The sequence below is a fragment of the Capsella rubella genome, unplaced genomic scaffold (assembly GCF_000375325.1).
Source record: "Capsella rubella cultivar Monte Gargano unplaced genomic scaffold, Caprub1_0 scaffold_6, whole genome shotgun sequence".
Lineage (NCBI taxonomy): Eukaryota > Viridiplantae > Streptophyta > Magnoliopsida > Brassicales > Brassicaceae > Capsella > Capsella rubella.
Genome location: NW_006238918.1, coordinates 15606984 through 15626273, shown reverse-complemented (window position 1 = coordinate 15626273; position 19290 = coordinate 15606984). Strand labels below are relative to the sequence as shown.

Sequence of the window (19290 nt, the reverse complement as noted above, 5' to 3'; positions counted from 1 at the left end):
AGATAGGTTTAATACTAATAAATCCATATAAAAATCTAAACTAACATATATTCCACAACAGTTCAAAATTTAGTGTATATAATTTTTTTGAATAACTAAGAAAATATAAATTTAGATGTATATAATGCTGTTCGTTTGGCAGCTGTAACTGAAAGTTGTTCGTTTCATAATCGCAGGATTGTACGACTAGTCGTAGTTTACTACTTAAACCATTCCAAGAATAGTTTACTACTCATCAACTAACATATATCCAACAACCGTTCAAAATTTTGAGTATTGGTTTTTACGAATAATTAGGAGAATATGAATTTAGATGCGATCATCTTCTTAAACACAAAATCAAAACATGTTATAAGATTTAGTGTAAGAGAACATTCGAACCAGTAATCTCGGAGCGTTTACTTTAGATCTTTACATCTACTGACTTTTGGTTATATTTCATATTTTATAAGTATAAATGGGTAAAAAACATTTCATGCATTATCTTATAGACAAGAAAGAAAAAATGCATCAAACTATAGTATTATATATGATAAATAATTAGAGTTTCGAAATAACAAAATTTAATTTACGGACCCACATCCCAAACCTCCCCCACTCTATTTAGTGTTATATAAACCTACTAAAACCTACACTTTTCCAAAATCATATCAAAAAAACATTTGATAACACCAAATCTTACAACAACAACAACTACCCAAAAAAAAAAAAAAACCATGCAATCTCCCAATCTCATCCTCTTAACACTCTTCTTGTCTCTTCAAACACTCTCCATTGTTTCTCAAGATCTTCTCCCTTCTACTTCAAACACTTCCTCAACCATCTGCAAAACTACACCTGATCCACAATTCTGCAAATCAGTGTTCCCACAAACATCCCAAGGCGACGTCCGCGAATACGGCCGCTTCTCCCTCCGCAAATCGCTATCGCAATCGCAAAAATTCACACGAACGATTGACAAATACCTCAAACGTAACAACGCTTTACTCTCCAAATCCGCCGTTGGAGCTCTCCAAGACTGCCGTTACCTCGCTAGCCTCACAACGGACTATCTCATAACGTCGTTCGATACCGTCAACGTCAACGCATCTTCATCCAAAACGCTGTCGTTTTCAAAAGCCGACGAAATCCAAACGCTTCTCTCAGCGGCTTTGACTAACGAGCAAACATGCCTCGACGGTATCAACACCGCTGCTTCCTCTTCTTGGACCATACGAAACGGCGTCGCATTGCCTCTTATCAAAGACACGAAGCTCTTTAGCGTCTCGCTCGCGTTGTTCACCAAAGGTTGGGTTCCTAAGAAGAAGAAACAAGGAGCCACCACCACCACCGGCTACTCTTGGGCTTACCCGAAGAGCAGTACTCACACCCACGCAAACCCGTTCCGTCATTTCCGTAACGGAGCTTTGCCGCTAAAGATGACGGGACACACACGCGCCGTTTACGAGTCTTTAAGCAGGAGGAAGCTCGCCGACGGCGACGAAAATGACGGGAACACTGTCCTCGTGAGCGACATCGTAACGGTGAGCCAAAACGGAACGGGGAATTTCACGACCATAACGGAAGCTCTCACGGCGGCGCCGAACAAAACTGACGGAACCGCCGGTTATTTCGTTATCTACGTGACGTCAGGCGTTTATGAGGAAAACGTAGTGATTGCCAAAAACAAAAGGTATTTAATGATGATTGGTGACGGAATAAACCGTACGGTGGTCACCGGTAACCGGAACGTCGTCGACGGTTGGACCACTTTCAACTCCGCCACTTTTGGTACGTCTTTTAAGAGATAATGCTTTCTTTTCTACAACCATAAAAATAAATATTGCTATTTTTTGCACATGCACAACTTTAATTTTTAACTATTTATTGAGCAATTTCAAATACTCCTATAATTCTTTAACAAATTTCAAAAACACTACCTTGTTGTAAAAAATGATTTACATCGTACTAAAAAACTGTTTAATTTTATCATACAATCTATTTTAGTAAAGTTTTCACTGCATCAACAAGTCACCGCACCGGCACTTTTTGTTACGTTGCCAACGACGCACATGACTATGATGATGACTTTGATGTAATAATCTTAAGACTAACCGCAGAAAATTATTTAAAACTTTTTACGTGCGTAGTAGTTCGGGTCATAATTGCACGTTGTTCACTATATGACAAACTTTGTATTACTTCTAGGAGTGTAAGTGAATAAGTGACAAGACGCATTATTGACTTACTGTTACCATTTTATTTTAAAGAATATATCGTTTATGACTTTCTTTTTGTCCACAGCTGTTACATCGCCCAACTTCGTTGCCGTGAACATGACTTTCCGAAACACGGCTGGACCAGAGAAGCATCAGGCCGTGGCTTTGAGGAGCAGTGCGGATCTCTCCATCTTCTATAGTTGCAGTTTCGAAGCTTACCAAGACACGTTATACACTCATTCGCTTAGACAGTTCTATAGAGAATGTGACATTTATGGAACGGTCGATTTCATATTCGGCAATGCAGCTGTCGTGTTTCAGAACTGTAATCTATATCCGAGACAACCGATGCAGAACCAGTTTAACGCTATTACAGCTCAAGGTCGTACCGATCCGAATCAGAACACAGGGATCTCAATCCACAATTGTACGATTAGACCAGCGGATGATTTGGTTTCGAGCAACTATACGGTTAAAACGTATCTGGGACGGCCGTGGAAGGAGTATTCGCGTACGGTTTTTATGCAATCGTACATGGACGGGTTTGTTGAACCGGTTGGTTGGAGAGAGTGGAACGGAGATTTCGCATTGAGCACGTTGTACTATGCTGAGTATAATAATACCGGATCCGGTTCAAATACCACGGACCGGGTGGTTTGGCCGGGTTTTCACGTTATCAATTCTACCGATGCCAATAATTTCACGGTTTCGAATTTCTTGTTAGGAGATGGTTGGATGGTTCAGAGTGGTGTACCTTATCTTAGTGGGTTACTTTCTTAATTTCTGTAATTTTTTGTTATTTATCTTTGGGAAATTTTGGTCTTAATTTAATTATTGTAATAAAAATTGTTGTAGTTTTGATTAATGGGATTAAATATATATAGAGAAATGGGATCAAAATTCAATGGTCAATTAAACAAATGACATGATTAGAAGGAGAAATTAGATAAGTGACAAAGACACCAACAAAAAAAAATGACATATATAATCAAACACTAGCATCTTAAAAAGAAAACTAAAACTATTTATCCGCTCAAAACATATACCTTAATTTCAATGTCATAGTAGTTAAGAAAAAAATGAATATTTGTTAAATAAAACCATCCAATTATTGTCCAAAAATATGCATAAACAACACTGTAATTTCTTAATTTCTATGCAACTTTTTTGTAATGCAAATAATTCTGAATATTCATTTGGACATGTTACTAAATTCAAATGAATATTAAAAACAACTAGGTAATGTCCCGTGCATATGCGCGGGTTATTATATATTTATTTAATTATTTTAATTTATTTATTACTTATAAAAAATAGATTAAATAAATTTTAATGCTTATGATATTTTTACATGTTATTTATTTAAATCATACAATAGAAGCATACATCCATATCTTTTGAATTTATTCGTTGATTAATTGTTCAATTAATCAATTTTGATAGTAATTTTCTTTAGTACTTTTAAATATTTTTAGATAAAACAATAATATTGTTAATAATAAAAATAGGAATGATATTGGGAGAATTTAAAAAATACCCCCCATTATAAATACCACTTTTTAAATTTACCCCATTTTCAAACTTTATCAAAACAACCACTAAAAATATTGAAATTTATCCAAATATGTGTGTAAACTTATAAATATACACAAAATTACCTTTATTTGTGTATAAAATTTTATTTATTTCAATGCCTTACAAATTGGTTTCAATATAACAAAAAAATATTTTGTTAAAATAATTACATACTTTGAAATTAAAATAAATATACATGAATATGTGAGAAAAAAACATATAAAGTAAAACAATGAAAATGGTTTATTTAGCTTGATTTTCTTATGGTGCGATGGTCAGAAATCAATATATTTGAATCCCATCGATAAAGTAATTTCCTTATACCCATAAAATATTATTATACATATGTATTATACATTTAATAGTATAAAAAACAATGAAAAATGAAAAAGTACATAAAATAAAGAAGAAATATAATTGAAAACAAAAGTTTTAACCAAATATATAATCAAGCTCTTACAAATGATATCTTAATTGAGCTTTCAACCCATGCAAGAACATTAAAAATTAAACAAAGAAAATATTGAAAATATCAGATATAGTGGAGGAGGATGTAAAAATGAGTATTTATAGGATAAAATATGATGTAAGTTACATACTAAAATAATTAAATCAGAGGAGTTATAATTATATTTTATAGTGTGTTAATTGAAGCTAAATGGAAGAAACAAATAGTCAATTGAAAAGTTATATAATTTAAGTTACAATTTAACAGTAAAGTATGGATTTCAAGTATGAATTAAAGTATATGACTAAATGTGTTAGATATTTGGTTTAATTAAAAATAAATATTATAATTAAAAATTAAATGCTAAATGGACCAATAAGGAGAGAGTGAAAATGACGACAAAAAAAAAGGAGAGAGTGAAACCTTAAAAATTCCCAAGAAATAATTTTATTTTTAATCTCTTTTTATATTCCTCTTAATTTAAGTTATATTTCTAGGTTTAATTATATTTTTCATCCTTGTAGTATATATAATAGATAGAAAATGGAATATCAAATTGTTTTTAGATAGGAAATCAAGTATAAAATTCAAAGTTAAAACAAATTATAATGTTCTTTGTATTATTACATGTTGAATCACAAACTAAATATAAGGATCATTATTCTTAAAAGAATGTCTTACAAATTGGTTTGATAATTATATAACAAAAAGTTTATTTTGTTAAAAAATTACATACTTTTGAAAATAAATTAAAAATAGAGAAATTGATACCAATAACCTTTTTATGATACCCTCTTTTAAAAATACCCTTTTTTTTACCATTTTCATTTTTGCCCTCTCTTAATTTTTAATACCTATTTTACCCTTATTCGAAAAAATATTCTTTCCTAAAGGAAGGAATATTCCTTCCAAAAATTTCCCCCCCAAAAATTTCCCGCCAAAAACTTTCCCGCAAAAATTTTCCCGCCAAAAAAGTTTCCGAGAAAAAATTTCCCGCCAAAAATTTTTCCGAGAAAATTTTCCCGCCAAAAAATTTCTGCAAAAATTTTCCCGCAAAAAAAAAATAATTTTTCAAAATTTTCCCGCCAAATATTTTTAAAGGGTTTACAAGATTTTTAAAGGATCTTTTAAAGGGTTTACAAGGGTTTTTAAAAGGATTTACAAGAGTTTTTAAATGGTTTTTAAAAGATTTGTAATGGTTTTTAAAGAGTTTTAGAAGCCTAAAAAGGTTTTTAAATGGTTTTTAAATGATTTACAATGATTTTTAAAAGTTTTTATAAGTTTATATAAGTTTATAACAGTTTTAAAAGGATTTACAAGAATTTTTAAAGGATTTTAAAAATTTACAAGGATTTTTAAAGGTTTTTTAAAAGGATTTATAAGTGTTTTTAATAGGATTTTAAAGTATATTTAAAGGCATAAAAAGATTTAAAAATAGTTTTAAAGGATTTACAAGAAGTTTTAAAGGGTTTTAGAAGTTTACAAAGGTTTTTGAAGGGTTTACAAAAGTTTTTAAAGGTATTACAAGTTCTTTAAAATGGGTTTTAAGGATTTACAAGGGTTTTTAAAGGGTTTTAGAAGTTTACAAAAGTTTTTATTAAATGATTTATCACGGTTATAAGGGGTTTAAACGGATTTACAAGTGTTTATAAATGTTATAAAATGATTTACAATGGTTTTAAAAGGTTTACTCAAGTTTTGAAAGGTTTTAGATGACTTTTAAAAGATTTACAAGAGTTTTTAAAGGATTTTTTAAGGGATTTATAAAGATTTACAAGGTTTTTTTAAGAAATTGCGGAAAATTTTTGGCTGAAAATTTTTGGCGGGAAAATGTTTGTCGAAAATCTTTTGGCGGGAAATTTTTTTTGGCGGGAAAATTTTTTTGTCGGAAATTTTTGGCGGGAAATTTTTCGGAAGGAATATTCTTTTTGTTGGAAATAATATTCTTTTTTTTCATCTTGGGTTATAATAAAGGAGGGTAATTTAGTCATTTTGTACATTGAATAGGGTATTTTTGAAAATGAACACCTAGAGAGGGTACTTGTAGAAAAGGGTATCATAATAAATGTTAGTTGTGCAAATCTCCCTTAAAAATATACATGAATATGTGAGAAATAAACAAAAATCCAAAGTAAAAAAATGAAGATGGTTTCTTTAGCTTGATTTTCTTATAACCATAAAATCATATTATACATATGTTACATTTAAAAATATAAAAAACAATGAAGACATAAAGAAATACATAAAAACAAAAATAAATAAAATTGAAAACAAAAGTTTAAACTAAATAATTAATCAAACTCTTACAATGATATTTTAAATGAGTTTTCACCCCATGCAAGAACTTAAAAAAAAACAAAGAGAATAATGAAGATATGAGATATGGTAGAGAAAGATGTGAGAATGGCTATTTATATGATAAGAAGTGACGTAAGTTATATTTTTAAAATAATTAAATTAGAGGAGTTATAATTATAATTTATAGTGTGTTTAATTGGAATTCAATAAAGAAAACCAATAGTCTTTGGAAATTTATATAATTTTCAGTTTCATTTTAGTAGTAAAGTGTGAATTTAAAGTATGAATTAATGTATATGATTAAATGTGTTTTTTTGGTTAAATATAAATATTATATTTTAAAAAATAAAGACAAAATGGAATAATAAAGAGAGTGAAACCTTACTTTTATATATATGATTTTAAATAATTTTCCACCAATAAGCCTTGTAAAATTTGTTGTATGATATATGATTAAGTCCTTTCATTTTCTTTGCCATTTGATTATAACTTAATTTATAGTGTAATTAAATTTTGTATTGAATGATTGTCATAAACATTTATTTATTTATTTATTTTGTTGAATGATATATGATTAAGTCTTTTCATTTTCTTTGTCATTTGATTATAACTTATAGTGTAATTAAATTTTACATTGAATGATTGTCATAAACATTTTTTTTTTGGAAAAATTAAAGCTTTAAATATTTTTCCACCAATAATGAGAGAGTGAAACCTTACTTTTATATATATGATTTACACATTGGTGGCAATATTGTAATTTATTTGTTTTTGGTACCCATAAAGAAAAAACCTCTACTCACCCTTCGGCCTTCACACTCAGACCTGAGCGTTATGAACTGAGAAGAAAAAAGCAATGGAGAAGATAGAGCACACGACGGTATCTACCAATGGCATAAACATGCATGTGGCTTCGATCGGTTCAGGTCCAGTGATCCTCTTCCTCCATGGATTTCCCGATCTCTGGTACTCATGGCGTCACCAGCTCCTCTCCTTCGCCACCTTAGGTTACCGCGCAATCGCTCCGGATCTCCGAGGTTATGGAGATTCCGATGCGCCGCCGTCTCCTGAATCTTACAGCATCCTTCATATCGTTGGAGACCTCGTCGGATTGCTGGATTCGCTCGGTGTTGACCGGGTTTTCCTCGTTGGTCACGATTGGGGAGCGATTATCGCGTGGTGGCTTTGTATGATCCGGCCTGATCGAGTCAGCGCGTTGGTCAACACTAGCGTTGTGTTTAATCCGAGGAATCCTACTTTGAAGCCTGTTGATGCGTTTAGGGCTTTGTTCGGCGACGATTACTACATTTGCAGGTTTCAGGTGAGACTTTAAACTTATGAAAACTAAAATTGAAACGAAAATTAAGGTTGTTGAAGTTTCCAGTGGTTGAGATGAAATATATACTTAGGGTTTATGAAACTCAATGAAAGCTTTGATGATTACTGTTCAGGATTGTTTTATTGCTAACAAGACTTGAGGCAAAATTGGTTATAGGCAATGCTTGTTTGGTGTTTAGTTGTGTGAAGTTATTGAACTGATTTGAGGAATTCTTGATGCAGCTTCAAGAAAGTTGAGCTTTTATGTGACACTGTATAAAAAAAATGGGATATTTCCCAGCCAACATTAATTTCTGCTTGAATCTATAGAGAAAGAGAGTATCCACCTTGACCTACCTATACATAGCTCAAATTAGCTCAGCCTCTGATATATACAAGTTGCAATTGATGATTTGATGAAGACAATAGTACGTCAATGTAGTCAAGTAAAAGTGAAAATCATAACTTTATTTGGGTATATAGTTGCTTTGAGTAAATGCAAGTTGGGATCAGTTTTTGTGGTTTTCCATTGCTTAATTTTTGGTCTCTTTGCTAATGATTTTGATTTCATTTTCTCAGGAGGCTGGAGAGATCGAGGAGGACTTTGCTCAAGTTGATACAAAGAAGCTAATAACCAAATTTTTCGTCTCGCGTAACCCACGTCCACCTTGCATTCCAAAGTCAGTTGGTTTCAGAGGTTTACCTGACCCACCTTCTTTGCCTGCTTGGCTCACTGAACAAGATGTCAGTTTCTACGGAGACAAGTTTAGCCAAAAAGGTTTCACCGGTGGACTAAACTACTACCGCGCCATGAACCTGTAAGTCGTATGATTTCTAGCATCAACTACTTCATACATAATCTTTTCATGGTTATCATTTGACCTGAATCGATCTGGTTCTATCCTAACTTGAAGGAGCTGGGAACTAACGGCTCCATGGGCCGGTCTACAAATCAAGGTCCCTGTGAAATTCATAGTGGGTGATCTGGACATCGTATACAACATTCCCGGAACAAAGGAATATATACATGATGGTGGTTTGAAGAAGCACGTACCGTTTCTACAAGAAGTGGTGGTTATGGAAGGTGTAGGTCACTTCCTCCAGCAAGAGAAGCCCGACGAGGTCACTGACCACATCTATGGCTTCTTTGAGAAATTCAGAACCCGCGAAACCGCATCCTTGTAGTCGTAGAGATTCTCCGTCTGCACCATATCAAGTTCAAGGTTGATTAAGCTTGGTCAAGTTTATTATCTTCCTTGCTCTGAGCCTAGTTTGTAATGGGTTAAAGGATGATGTTATGGGTATTTCACTTGTTTAATAAATAACTAATCTAGAACAAAAATTCTCGTAACTGTTCTTTTATCCAAAATTAAACTTCAAAATGTTGACTTCTTATGGTCTCTAGAAACATCATTTTTTTTGTTTGGTAGGGATCTAGAAACATCATTGGAGCATAAGTAAAATTGATATAAAAGGTTTGAAATGTATAACAAAATTTTGTATAATAAATCTACATACTAATATAGCGTATATTTGAGCACATTTATATTTTATACCTACATACGAAATAAATTTCATCAGCATTTTCAGGATACCAGTTTGAGGCAGGATATTAGTGGATTATTTTCCCGGGTTTGGAAGGTGTTAGTTCCGGAAAGGGTTCGGATTTTCTTATGGCCGAGTATGAATCAAGTGATGATGACAAATGTGGAGAGGATGAGGCGTCATTTGTGTGCTTCTGGCCTTTGTCAAGTGTGTAAAGGGGATGGTGAGTCTATCATTCATATTTTAAGAGATTGTCCAGTGATGAGTGGAGTTTGAGCAAGGTTAATACGGCCTAGTCAAAGGAGAGATTTTTTTCAGCAAACACTCCTCGAGTGGTTATATACAAATCTGGGTGATCACTCGGTTATGGGAGAGAGCACTTGGTCTATAATGTTTGCAATGACGGTTTGGTGGGCGTGGAAATGGAGGTGTGGTAATATTTTTGGGTCAAACCAAAAGTGTCGAAATCGGGTCCAATATCTTAAGGACTTGGCGAAGGAGGTGGCATGTGCGAATGAGAGGTCATTGGATCAGGCGTGTACTAGGGTCGAGAGGGTGTAGCGACTGGTCTGTTGGACAAGGCCTGCTAGTGGCTGGATGCGGCTAATGAATACGGGCCCGAGAGGTGGAGAAACAGAGACGAGAAAAACCCATCGTATCAGCAATCACCCAGCCTTGGTCACATATTTTTGAAGATGCGCACCACGCTGCATCGACATCACACTTTGTCGCATTCCTTGGTGTCAGTAAAACTTGGCGCGGAATGTTTAAGATAGTGCCCGGTTGAGTTACCGTCAAAGACGCCTGTTGAGCTGCTTGTCATTCTCCGGCTTCTCTATGACGCGTAAAAGTCCGGCTTTTGTTAGACAAACAATGTATGTTCTTTTTATAATCGCTACTTTAGAGACATGCGATTGAAATCTAGTTTACTTGACAATTGACATGCAAATATGTGTAGACTACTAAGGCCCTGTTCGTTCATGAGTCGCAGCAGTAGCGGCTACGACTATTTTCTTTTTGTAATTTCTGTGTATTGTAAAGGGTACAATTATAAATTCTAGAGATTCCCAATTAATTAAGTCAGAGAAGAAGATGAAGATTTATGTAATTTTTTATGGGTTGAGTGTTTTTCTTTGCGTTCAACAATGGTGATTTGATTATAAAAAAAGGTAGCGATAGTCGCCGGTTTAGACAATGATTTGGATCATATTGCTGGCTTTTCCGGCTGCTCAAAATTCTTGAAATTATAGTCGCAGCGATCAAAATTGAAGGAGAGAAATGAGAAGTAAAGGTATTTTCATGATCGCAGTCGCTGCAAGTAGCGACTCATAAACGAACATGGCCTAACTCTATTTTCCCCGTAAAAGTAGTCGCGCAACTATTATAATCATCGCTGGATTTCTTGGCTGCACTAACCAACACTGGCAACATTGATAGAAAGAATCGCAGCGACTCCTTAATTAATTCTTCATCGCTTTTGGTCGCCAAATAGAGTTGCAGCGACGTCATAACACTTACATAAATTGACTAATGTAAGTAGCAGTAGTATAGACTAATCTGCTGACTTTATTAATCGTATGCCTAGACAAATTGATGCATAGGCCAGTACACTCATTTGAACAAAATTTGAGAGTGTGGATAGTTCTCGTCGTGAGAACGTCTTGCAAATTGCAACTGATTTTTATAAAAATATATATACAGAACATTTTCTAAAATTTTACTTTATATCTATTCAACTAATAAAGTTTCTCTTTTTATAACTTAATTTATTTTTTGTCACTTTATTTTTATTCATTTAAATCGATGTTTTATATATATTACTTTAAACAAAATTAGCAAAAAATTAAAATTAGAGATAAGAAAATTAGGATTTAGTTCTTTTCCTAACTTGCATTTTGTAAATAGAAAGACATCTTTCATTGTGTATGTGATACCAAATTGGTCCTTAATATATGAGACCTCGTAATTCACGCGCCTTAAAAGATTTAATTTATCAATTGGATTACTAATTATCTTCTAAATGAAAGAGTTATCACTTTATACTCAATCAGAAGGCTACACGTAGGGAGAAAACAGATACGAAATCTGAAATTCAATCGGATAAAAACTAATGAGCCAGCAAGGAAATGAAAACCCTCATGGGTAAAAAAGCACCTTTCATTCCCTATATAAACACCTCTAGCCAATCAGTCCAGCCAACCAGACAAAACACACAACAAAATATAGTTAACATGGAAAGAAGAATGAAGTATTCGCTTATAGAAGATGAAGCAGCAAGAAAAGTTTTATTCTACGAGAGAAAACGAGAGATAATAAAGAAGTTATCCGAGCTCTCTACTCTCTGTGGTGTCAAAACGTGTGGGGTTATCTACAGTCCGTATAACCCAGAACTTGAGGCTTGGCCATCAAGAGAAGGCGCTGAGGGAGTGATCACGGAGTTTATGGAGGTTCCGGTGGCCAAACGGACGGAGAGGATGGTGAGTCAAGAAGCCTTTTTGCGTGAGAGGATCGCCAGTGTGCAACTGCAATTGCAAAAATTGCGTGCTGAAAATCGCGATTTTCAGATTCAAAATATTATGTTTGGTTGTCTCAGAGGAGAGATTGATATGTCTAACCTCGGTGAGTTGGATAACCAAGACTTGACTTCTTTTATTGATAAGTGTATCGATAAACTTATTTGTAGGGCCAAGCACCTCAGGGAGAATGGTGAATCTTCTTCTCCTTTATCTCTTTTACCACCTTCACGTCCTCTTGTTGTTCCAGATTTAGATGTTGTCCAAGTCGGAGATAATGATCGTGAGAATGAGATTCAAAATCATCAGAATTTGATTCAACGCCAATATGATTTTCTCATTGAATATTATGGTCAGATTCCACAAAAAATTCATAAATTTAATTTGAATATGAATGTGAATATGGATTTGAATTTTAATTCAAATTCGAACCGAAGAATGAGTTTGGATTTGAATCTAATTCCTCATGCTGAAGAGGATGAAGACGTTCCTTCCATGGAGGGGAGCCACCCACCAACCTACAACTGATCGTCTTGCTACCACCCCTACTTATGTTTGTGCTATGTAACAAGCTTGAATCTTAAGGGGAGTTGTTTTCTTTGTGGGTGAAGTATTGAATGGTTTGCATTTGTGTTTTTTTTCATCTTAAGGATTTTCTGTGTAATATCTTTTTAATTTTCTAGTCTTTTCCCCTTATTGTAATAATAAAAAGTTTTTGCTTTTAAGTTCTTTGTTATGTTATTTTGATTACTTGGTAATTTATTTGCTTTGAAAAGTCTTAAATTTATTTAGAGAAATTTAGTCATATCAAAAAAAGAAGTAGCCAATAGTTTCAACTTTCAATAGTTATTCAGCAAAAAAAGGTAGTTTTAGTAGTTCAAACTACTTGTGGAATCACGAACTATCCTAATACATATTTTTAGTCACTAAGTAGGTTTGGTTCATGAGTTCAATGTGAAAACAAAAATTTTAAAGAACGATTCTTTTTAAGAGTTTGGATTCTGGTTTGATTACTACATTGTACCATGAAACACACATAATACTAAGAACAACTTGTTAATATTATTTTTTACCTCTTCCTTAATTATTATATAGCTTTAATTCCATGAGATTGCTAGTATGTGTGGTAATCATTCGACCACTACACATATATACCATTACACATAGACCTATGAGACTATGACCATTGTGAATAAATTTGATATATCAAGGCAATATAAATGGGCCTATTCGTTTTGTCCTTCGGCAGCGGTAAGTATTGTTGTTCGTTTGGTTATCGCAGGTTAACGCTGCAACGAACACAATGTTCTGTGATTAGAAGTTTTTGAACGTCGATTTGATTCAGTGGCTAAAAAAATGTTGTGTTCATTTGCTATCGCTATCGTAGTCGCCGCTGCAAACGCCGAACAATGCCCATTATATACCTACTTGCTAAATAAACTTCATTACCGTTTTAATGGTATAAAAGTTGGATTTGTCCAACTTAAATCTATCACGCGCCTTTTGAGGCGTAAAAAGTCAGGCTTTTGTTAGACAAATATTCACGATCAATTGAAGACGCCAGTCAGAAGAAAAGAAACCACTCCGCAGACGAAAAGACAAAAAACACCCTCGTCTTCTTCCGTCGCACCGCTTCTACAGCAATGTCATTTTAGTCAAACCCAAAACTCCCTTTGAAGAACAAACAAACCCACCAAATCGATTTCGTTGTCCCAATCCAAAATTCCTCCTTCTTCTTCGCTGTAACGCTTTACCTAAAATCGGAGAAGAAACAATGCAACCGTCGAAAGGGCGGCGTAAAGTTGGCTCCACACCAGCCGGAGCCGGTATTGACTCGGCGGAGAAGCTCGACGAGCTCTTGATTTCGTCTGCGATTTGTAACGGCGAAGATTTAGGACCTTTTGTTCGGAAAACGTTCGGTACTGGGAAACCAGAGACTCTTCTTCACCATCTCAAGTTTTTCGCACGATCTAAGGAATCAGAGATCGAAGAGGTATGTAAAGCTCACTATCAAGACTTTATCCACGCTGTAGACGATCTTAAATCGCTTCTCTCAGATGTTGAATCGCTTAAATCTGCGCTGTCCGATTCCAACTCTAAACTCCAATCTGTTGCGGCGCCGCTTCTTTCGTCTCTTGATTCGCTTGTTGAGGCTCAGACTGTGTCTAAGAACGTCGATCTGGCGATTGGAGCCGTGACTCACTGTGTTCGTGTTATGGAGCTTGTTTCTCGAGCTAATCAGCATCTCCAGAGCGGTAATTTTTACATGGCGCTCAAGTGTGTGGACACGATTGAGAGTGATTTCATGGAGAAAACTCCTTCGTCAACGCTGAAACGGATGCTGGAGAATAGGATTCCGGCTATTCGATCTTATGTGGAGAGGAAAGTTAATAAGGAGTTTGGAGATTGGTTGGTTGAGATCCGTGTGGTGAGTCGAAATTTGGGTCAGTTGGCTATTGGTGAAGCTTCTGCGGCTCGTCAGCGAGAGGAAGAGCTCAGGATCAAGCAGAGGCAAGCGGAGGAGCAGAGCAGACTCAGTTCACGTGATTGCGTTTATGCCCTAAACGAAGAAGAGGACGATGAATTTGGCTCTGGCCCTGAAAGCAGCGACGCTGGTAGTTCCGGGGGTGGATTGCTAGGCTTTGACTTGACTCCACTTTATAGAGCTTATCACATTCATCAGACACTATCTCTTGAAGATAGTTTTAAGAAGTACTATTTTGATAATAGGGATCTTCAGCTTACCTCTGACTTCCAGGTATCTACTATGACTCCGTTTCTCGAGTCTCACCAGACGTTTTTTGCACAGATTGCTGGGTTTTTCATTGTAGAGGATAGAGTATTAAGAACTGGTGGAGGTTTGATTTCTAAACAGCAAGTGGAGAGTTTGTGGGATACTGCTGTGACTAAGATGTGTACTGTGTTGGAGGATCAGTTCTCTAGGATGCAGACGGCTAATCATCTCTTGCTGATTAAGGATTATGTGAGCTTGTTAGGGGTGAGTCTACGCAGGTATGGCTATGCTGTTGATTCCCTTCTCGAAGTATTAAGCAAGCATAGGGACAAGTATCATGAGCTGTTACTATCTGATTGCCGTAAACAGATCACCGAAGCATTGTCAGCAGATAAGTTTGAACAGATGTTGATGAAGAAAGAATATGAGTATTCCATGAATGTGCTCTCTTTCCAGTTACAAACGTCAGATATAGTACCAGCATTTCCTTACATTGCTCCATTTTCAACCACCGTCCCAGATTGTTGCCGGATTGTGCGTTCTTTTATTGAGGATTCGGTTAGTTTCATGTCTCATGGAGGTCAGCTTGATTTCTACGATGTCGTGAAGAAGTATCTGGATAGACTTCTAAGCGACGTTCTCGACGAGGCTCTGTTGAAGCTGATTAACTCGTCGGTTCATGGAGTTTCTCAGGCAATGCAAGTTGCAGCAAACATGGCCGTGTTTGAGCGAGCTTGCGATTTCTTCTTCCGTCACGCCGCACAGCTTTCAGGAGTTCCTTTGAGAATGGCAGAAAGAGGTAGGAGGCATTTTCCATTGACCAGATCTCAAAACGCTGCAGAAGATACCCTCTCAGGAATGCTTAAGAAGAAGATAGATGGTTTCATGACGTTGATAGAGAATGTCAGTTGGATAAGCGACGATATTCCACAAGGTGGGAATGAGTACATGAACGAAGTGCTGATCTACTTGGAAACTTTGGTTTCCACCGCGCAACAGATATTACCTGCTAAAGTTTTGAAAAGGGTTTTGCGCGATGTCCTTGCCCACATTTCTGAGCAAATTGTTGGAACACTATGCGGGGATCTAGTAAAAAGATTGAGCATGGCTGCAATCAAAGGACTTGATGTGGATATTCAGTTGCTGGAATCATTTACAGAGAATCTAACTCCATTGCTGACCGACAAAGAAGCCAGAGAGATGAAAAAAGCATTCATTGAGATAAGACAGATGATCAATTTGTTTCTGAGTAGTCACCCTGAGAATTTTGTTAACCCGGTGATTAGAGAAAGAAGCTACAATGCTTTGGATTACCGGAAAGTTGCTACGGTTTCAGAGAAATTCAGAGATCCATCAGATAGTATTTTCGGGACTTTTGGAACAAGAGGGTCGAGGCAAAACCCGAAGAACAAATCGTTAGATGCGTTGATAAAGAGATTGAAAGATGTGAGCTGATGATGGATCCGAGCACAAATCAAAAGCGTAAGTACGATCTCGTCCTTTGTTTTATCTATATGCTCTATTGTTAATTATATGATTGCTTTATATTTCATTGTTGATGATTCGTTGGTCTCTCAGAAAGAAAGGCTTAAAAAACACAAAACTGATTTCTTCACCCCAAGAGTGTATCTTTTTTTCTTCCATTTCGCAAATGAGTTCAATAGTTTGATTTCGAAATTCAGTGTTCAGTCATCAGACACCACAGCCAGACCAAGGCTTGACCTTTCTCCTTTCGAGCCTGTTTTATTAGTTTGAATTTATATAGGTGATTTAATCTTTAAATACGTGTTTTATTATGGATTTTAAGTACTCTTTTTATTTGAAAAATCTTCTAGAAACTTGATTCAGTTTGGTTGTAGTTAGATTTTGGTTGTTCCTCTTATATAAATAGGTAAACTATTTGAATGAGGTTTCGATATTATTGGTTTTGTGTTAACGTAGAATTTTCGGTTAGATTGATCTATAGATTGGATTGGTTTAGGCTCAGATTACCGCAGCAGTAAAGGGTCGGATTGGTTCTATGGTGAGTTGGTGACCAATAATCAAAAGGTTAAACCAAAGCGGTACGAAGATAGTGAGATACTTGCTTGTTTCTTCATTTTCAATCAAGGTTGGTTTGGTTTACCACGTGATCGTTGGTTGTTTCCTTTGTACACGTGTGCTCTCTGTCAGTGATATTGCAACCGTCCATCTAATCGAATCGCATGGTCTCTTCATCGGACGCGCTGGTTTACACTGTCCACAAGACACAAACACCTAGCAACTACTTCTCTCTGCTCTACTTATGATGAAACAAAGGTCAAGTAAGCTTCTAAATACAAATACAATCACACAACACGAGTCATAGGAACACAAAACTGAAAGAACCCATGTCGCCAAACGCTAAACCCACTTGTTATATAATTTTCTTCTTTCTCTTCTTAACCGTCTCTTACGCCGTCTCCGACCACAAGCTAACCGCTTACGACGCCGTCAAACGCTACAGCTTACCACCGGGAATCCTCCCAAAAGGCGTCGTTAACTACGAGCTTAACACCAAAACCGGCGATTTCAAAGTCTACTTTAACGACACTTGTGAGTTCACCATCCAATCGTACCAGCTCAAGTACAAATCAACCATCTCCGGCGTTATATCCCCCGGTCACGTCAAAAATCTGAACGGCGTTAGTGTTAAGATTCTTTTCTTCTGGGTTAATATCGCTGAAGTGTATCTTGACGGCGCCGATCTCGATTTCTCCGTCGGTATCGCGTCGGCGAGTTTCCCGGCGGCTGATTTCGAAGAGAGTCCTCAATGTGGTTGTGGGTTTGATTGTAATGGGCTTTTATTTTCTTCTTAACTCTACTGGGCCTTGTATTGTATACTGAATAAAAAAAAAAGGTCTTATGTTATAAGTCCTTTTTTTTTTTTTTTGTCAACATCAGTTATAAGTCCTTGTTATAACTTAAATGAGTACAATATATGAGGCTTAGTTAATTAATAATCTAACTAATGTGAGTCATTAACCAAAATAGCTCTAAGCCAAATGATAATTACTCAGACCTTAAAAAAGTGGTCTAACTGTAATAACAAATTTTTATATTTCTTTCACAAAAATAAATTGAGAAAGTCATGTGCAATTTTTTTTGTCTTTTAGTTAAGAAATGTAATAATGGAAAATTATTTGATAATCATCCAGTAGAGAAACTTTCCCAAAAATAATTAGTCTCATCACCACAACCTGACAGCCTGTGATACCTAGCCACGTGTCTAGTTGTCTACCTAATACGTCGTCGCATTTAATTTCACAAAAAGATATTTTCAACGACCCATACAAAAAAAAAAAGGAGTCTCCGATGCAAAAACCAAAATCCAAAGGCGGAGAAATCAAGAACCAAATGTCTCGTCTCTCGTATGTAATCGTTTCTATCCTCTTCCTTTCTCCACTCGCCGCCGCCGCCGCCGAATCAGATACTCCGACGGCGTATTCAGTCCTACAAAGCTACAACTTCCCTGTAGGAATCCTTCCAAAAGGAGTCGTGGCTTATGATTTAGACACAACGACAGGCAAATTCCATGCTTATTTCAACGATTCGTGTAGCTTCTCACTTGTGGGTTCTTACCAATTGAATTACAAATCGACGATCAGTGGTTACATCTCCGAGAACAAGCTCAAGAAATTGACTGGTGTTAAGGTCAAAGTTTTGTTCTTGTGGCTTAACATCGTCGAGGTTATCAGAAACGGAGACGAGATGGAGTTTTCAGTTGGGATCACATCGGCGAATTTCGCGATTCAGGAGTTCTTGGAGTCGCCTCAGTGTGGCTGTGGATTTGAATGCAAGGATTCGAAATTGGACTTGTTTGGGAGGAACCCTTTTGTATCTTCGTCTTGAAATTGGGAAAAGGTTCGATTTTTTTTCTCTTTGTAATTTGTCCCCAAAACTAAAAAGTCTTACCTTTTAGAAAAGATCGCATCTTTAATGTCTTGTCCAATAAATTATGAGCGTAGTTTCTGGAATTCGTAATTGTTTTACTTCAGTTCTATTTAAGGGGTTCAAGTTCTTGTAATGGTGAAAGTAAAGATGGATATTGAAGGGAGATGTGAACATTGTGAAATATATGCTCAAGACAATGATGAATTTGGCTGATTTTGTGATCTGTGTTAGAATGAAAGTTTATATTTTCTGTTCATAAGGGTCGATTCTGAATCATGTTCCTGGATAACGTTTACTCTTTAGTTGTGTTGATTTGGTTGGATGAGCAGAGAGTTAGGATGAGCTGTAGTTTGTGGATTAGAGAATCCATTGAGGGTATGGGACTGTTTAGGTATTTGATCTCAAAATAGGTTTGTTAGAAAGATCATTCGATCTCGGATCTTTCTCTTTGGTGAAAAGAGAATTAGTTTGCAGATATTAGAGATAGTTAGTCATAGTGAAGATGGTTTTGGTAGAGTCTTGTGCTTTTGGGGTAACTGTCAAATGTTGCTAATACTTTTATCTGTTTTGGGATGAATTTAGAACATGATTCTTTGAAGTTTGAAGTATAGTTATGTGGAGGCATCACATTATACAAGTCCTTATCAAACGAATAATGCATGCAGGCAACTTATGGAAGTCGTATCTTACAAAAGATCATAATTCATTAATAAATAAACAAAAATACAGTAAATGAAAATAGTCAACTGT

At 35.6% G+C, this 19290-nt stretch overlaps 6 protein-coding genes across 11 annotated transcripts; all 6 read left to right on the top strand.

Annotated features, from left to right (window-relative positions):
* Positions 1 to 670: 670 nt before the first annotated feature.
* On the top strand, positions 671 to 3047 carry LOC17881829 (probable pectinesterase/pectinesterase inhibitor 41). Its single transcript, XM_006287298.2, has 2 exons — positions 671 to 1770; positions 2284 to 3047. The coding sequence occupies exons 1-2, from the start codon at positions 717 to 719 to the stop codon at positions 2976 to 2978; spliced, it is 1749 nt and encodes a 582-aa protein (XP_006287360.1). The 5' UTR covers positions 671 to 716; the 3' UTR covers positions 2979 to 3047.
* A 4255-nt stretch (positions 3048 to 7302) lies between these two features.
* Positions 7303 to 9231, top strand: LOC17884491 (epoxide hydrolase A). The gene is made up of 3 exons (XM_006288153.2): positions 7303 to 7840; positions 8416 to 8654; positions 8751 to 9231. The coding sequence occupies exons 1-3, from the start codon at positions 7376 to 7378 to the stop codon at positions 9019 to 9021; spliced, it is 975 nt and encodes a 324-aa protein (XP_006288215.1). The 5' UTR covers positions 7303 to 7375; the 3' UTR covers positions 9022 to 9231.
* Positions 9232 to 11560: 2329 nt separating this feature from the next.
* Positions 11561 to 12652, top strand: LOC17884265 (MADS-box transcription factor PHERES 2). Of its 3 annotated transcripts, none has more exons than XM_023781320.1 (2): positions 11561 to 12000; positions 12145 to 12652. In XM_023781320.1, exons 1-2 carry the CDS (start codon positions 11613 to 11615, stop codon positions 12420 to 12422), a joined length of 666 nt encoding a protein of 221 aa, XP_023637088.1. In that variant the 5' UTR covers positions 11561 to 11612; the 3' UTR covers positions 12423 to 12652. The 3 variants fall into 3 exon arrangements, with proteins under 3 accessions (XP_023637088.1, XP_023637089.1, XP_023637087.1); XM_023781321.1 differs by having other exon boundaries at positions 11561 to 11858; positions 12065 to 12156; XM_023781319.1 differs by having other exon boundaries at positions 11563 to 12246; positions 12370 to 12652.
* Positions 12653 to 13595: 943 nt separating this feature from the next.
* Positions 13596 to 16892, top strand: LOC17884399 (exocyst complex component SEC15B). Of its 4 annotated transcripts, XR_002833211.1 has the most exons (3): positions 13596 to 16110; positions 16610 to 16691; positions 16801 to 16892. XR_002833211.1 is itself a non-coding variant. In XM_023780256.1 (2 exons), the coding sequence occupies exon 1, from the start codon at positions 13669 to 13671 to the stop codon at positions 16081 to 16083; it is 2415 nt and encodes an 804-aa protein (XP_023636024.1). In that variant the 5' UTR covers positions 13596 to 13668; the 3' UTR covers positions 16084 to 16110; positions 16616 to 16760. The 4 variants fall into 4 exon arrangements, 3 of the variants coding, with proteins under 3 accessions (XP_023636024.1, XP_023636023.1, XP_023636025.1); XM_023780256.1 differs by lacking the exon at positions 16801 to 16892 and having other exon boundaries at positions 16616 to 16760; XM_023780255.1 differs by lacking the exon at positions 16801 to 16892 and having other exon boundaries at positions 16610 to 16760.
* Positions 16893 to 16980: 88 nt separating this feature from the next.
* LOC17883028 lies at positions 16981 to 17520 on the top strand. Its single transcript, XM_006289105.2, has one exon. It carries the CDS (start codon positions 16998 to 17000, stop codon positions 17463 to 17465), a length of 468 nt encoding a protein of 155 aa, XP_006289167.1. The 5' UTR covers positions 16981 to 16997; the 3' UTR covers positions 17466 to 17520.
* A 415-nt stretch (positions 17521 to 17935) lies between these two features.
* LOC17882446 lies at positions 17936 to 18763 on the top strand. The gene has a single exon (XM_006286518.2). It carries the CDS (start codon positions 17962 to 17964, stop codon positions 18496 to 18498), a length of 537 nt encoding a protein of 178 aa, XP_006286580.1. The 5' UTR covers positions 17936 to 17961; the 3' UTR covers positions 18499 to 18763.
* Positions 18764 to 19290: the final 527 nt, after the last annotated feature.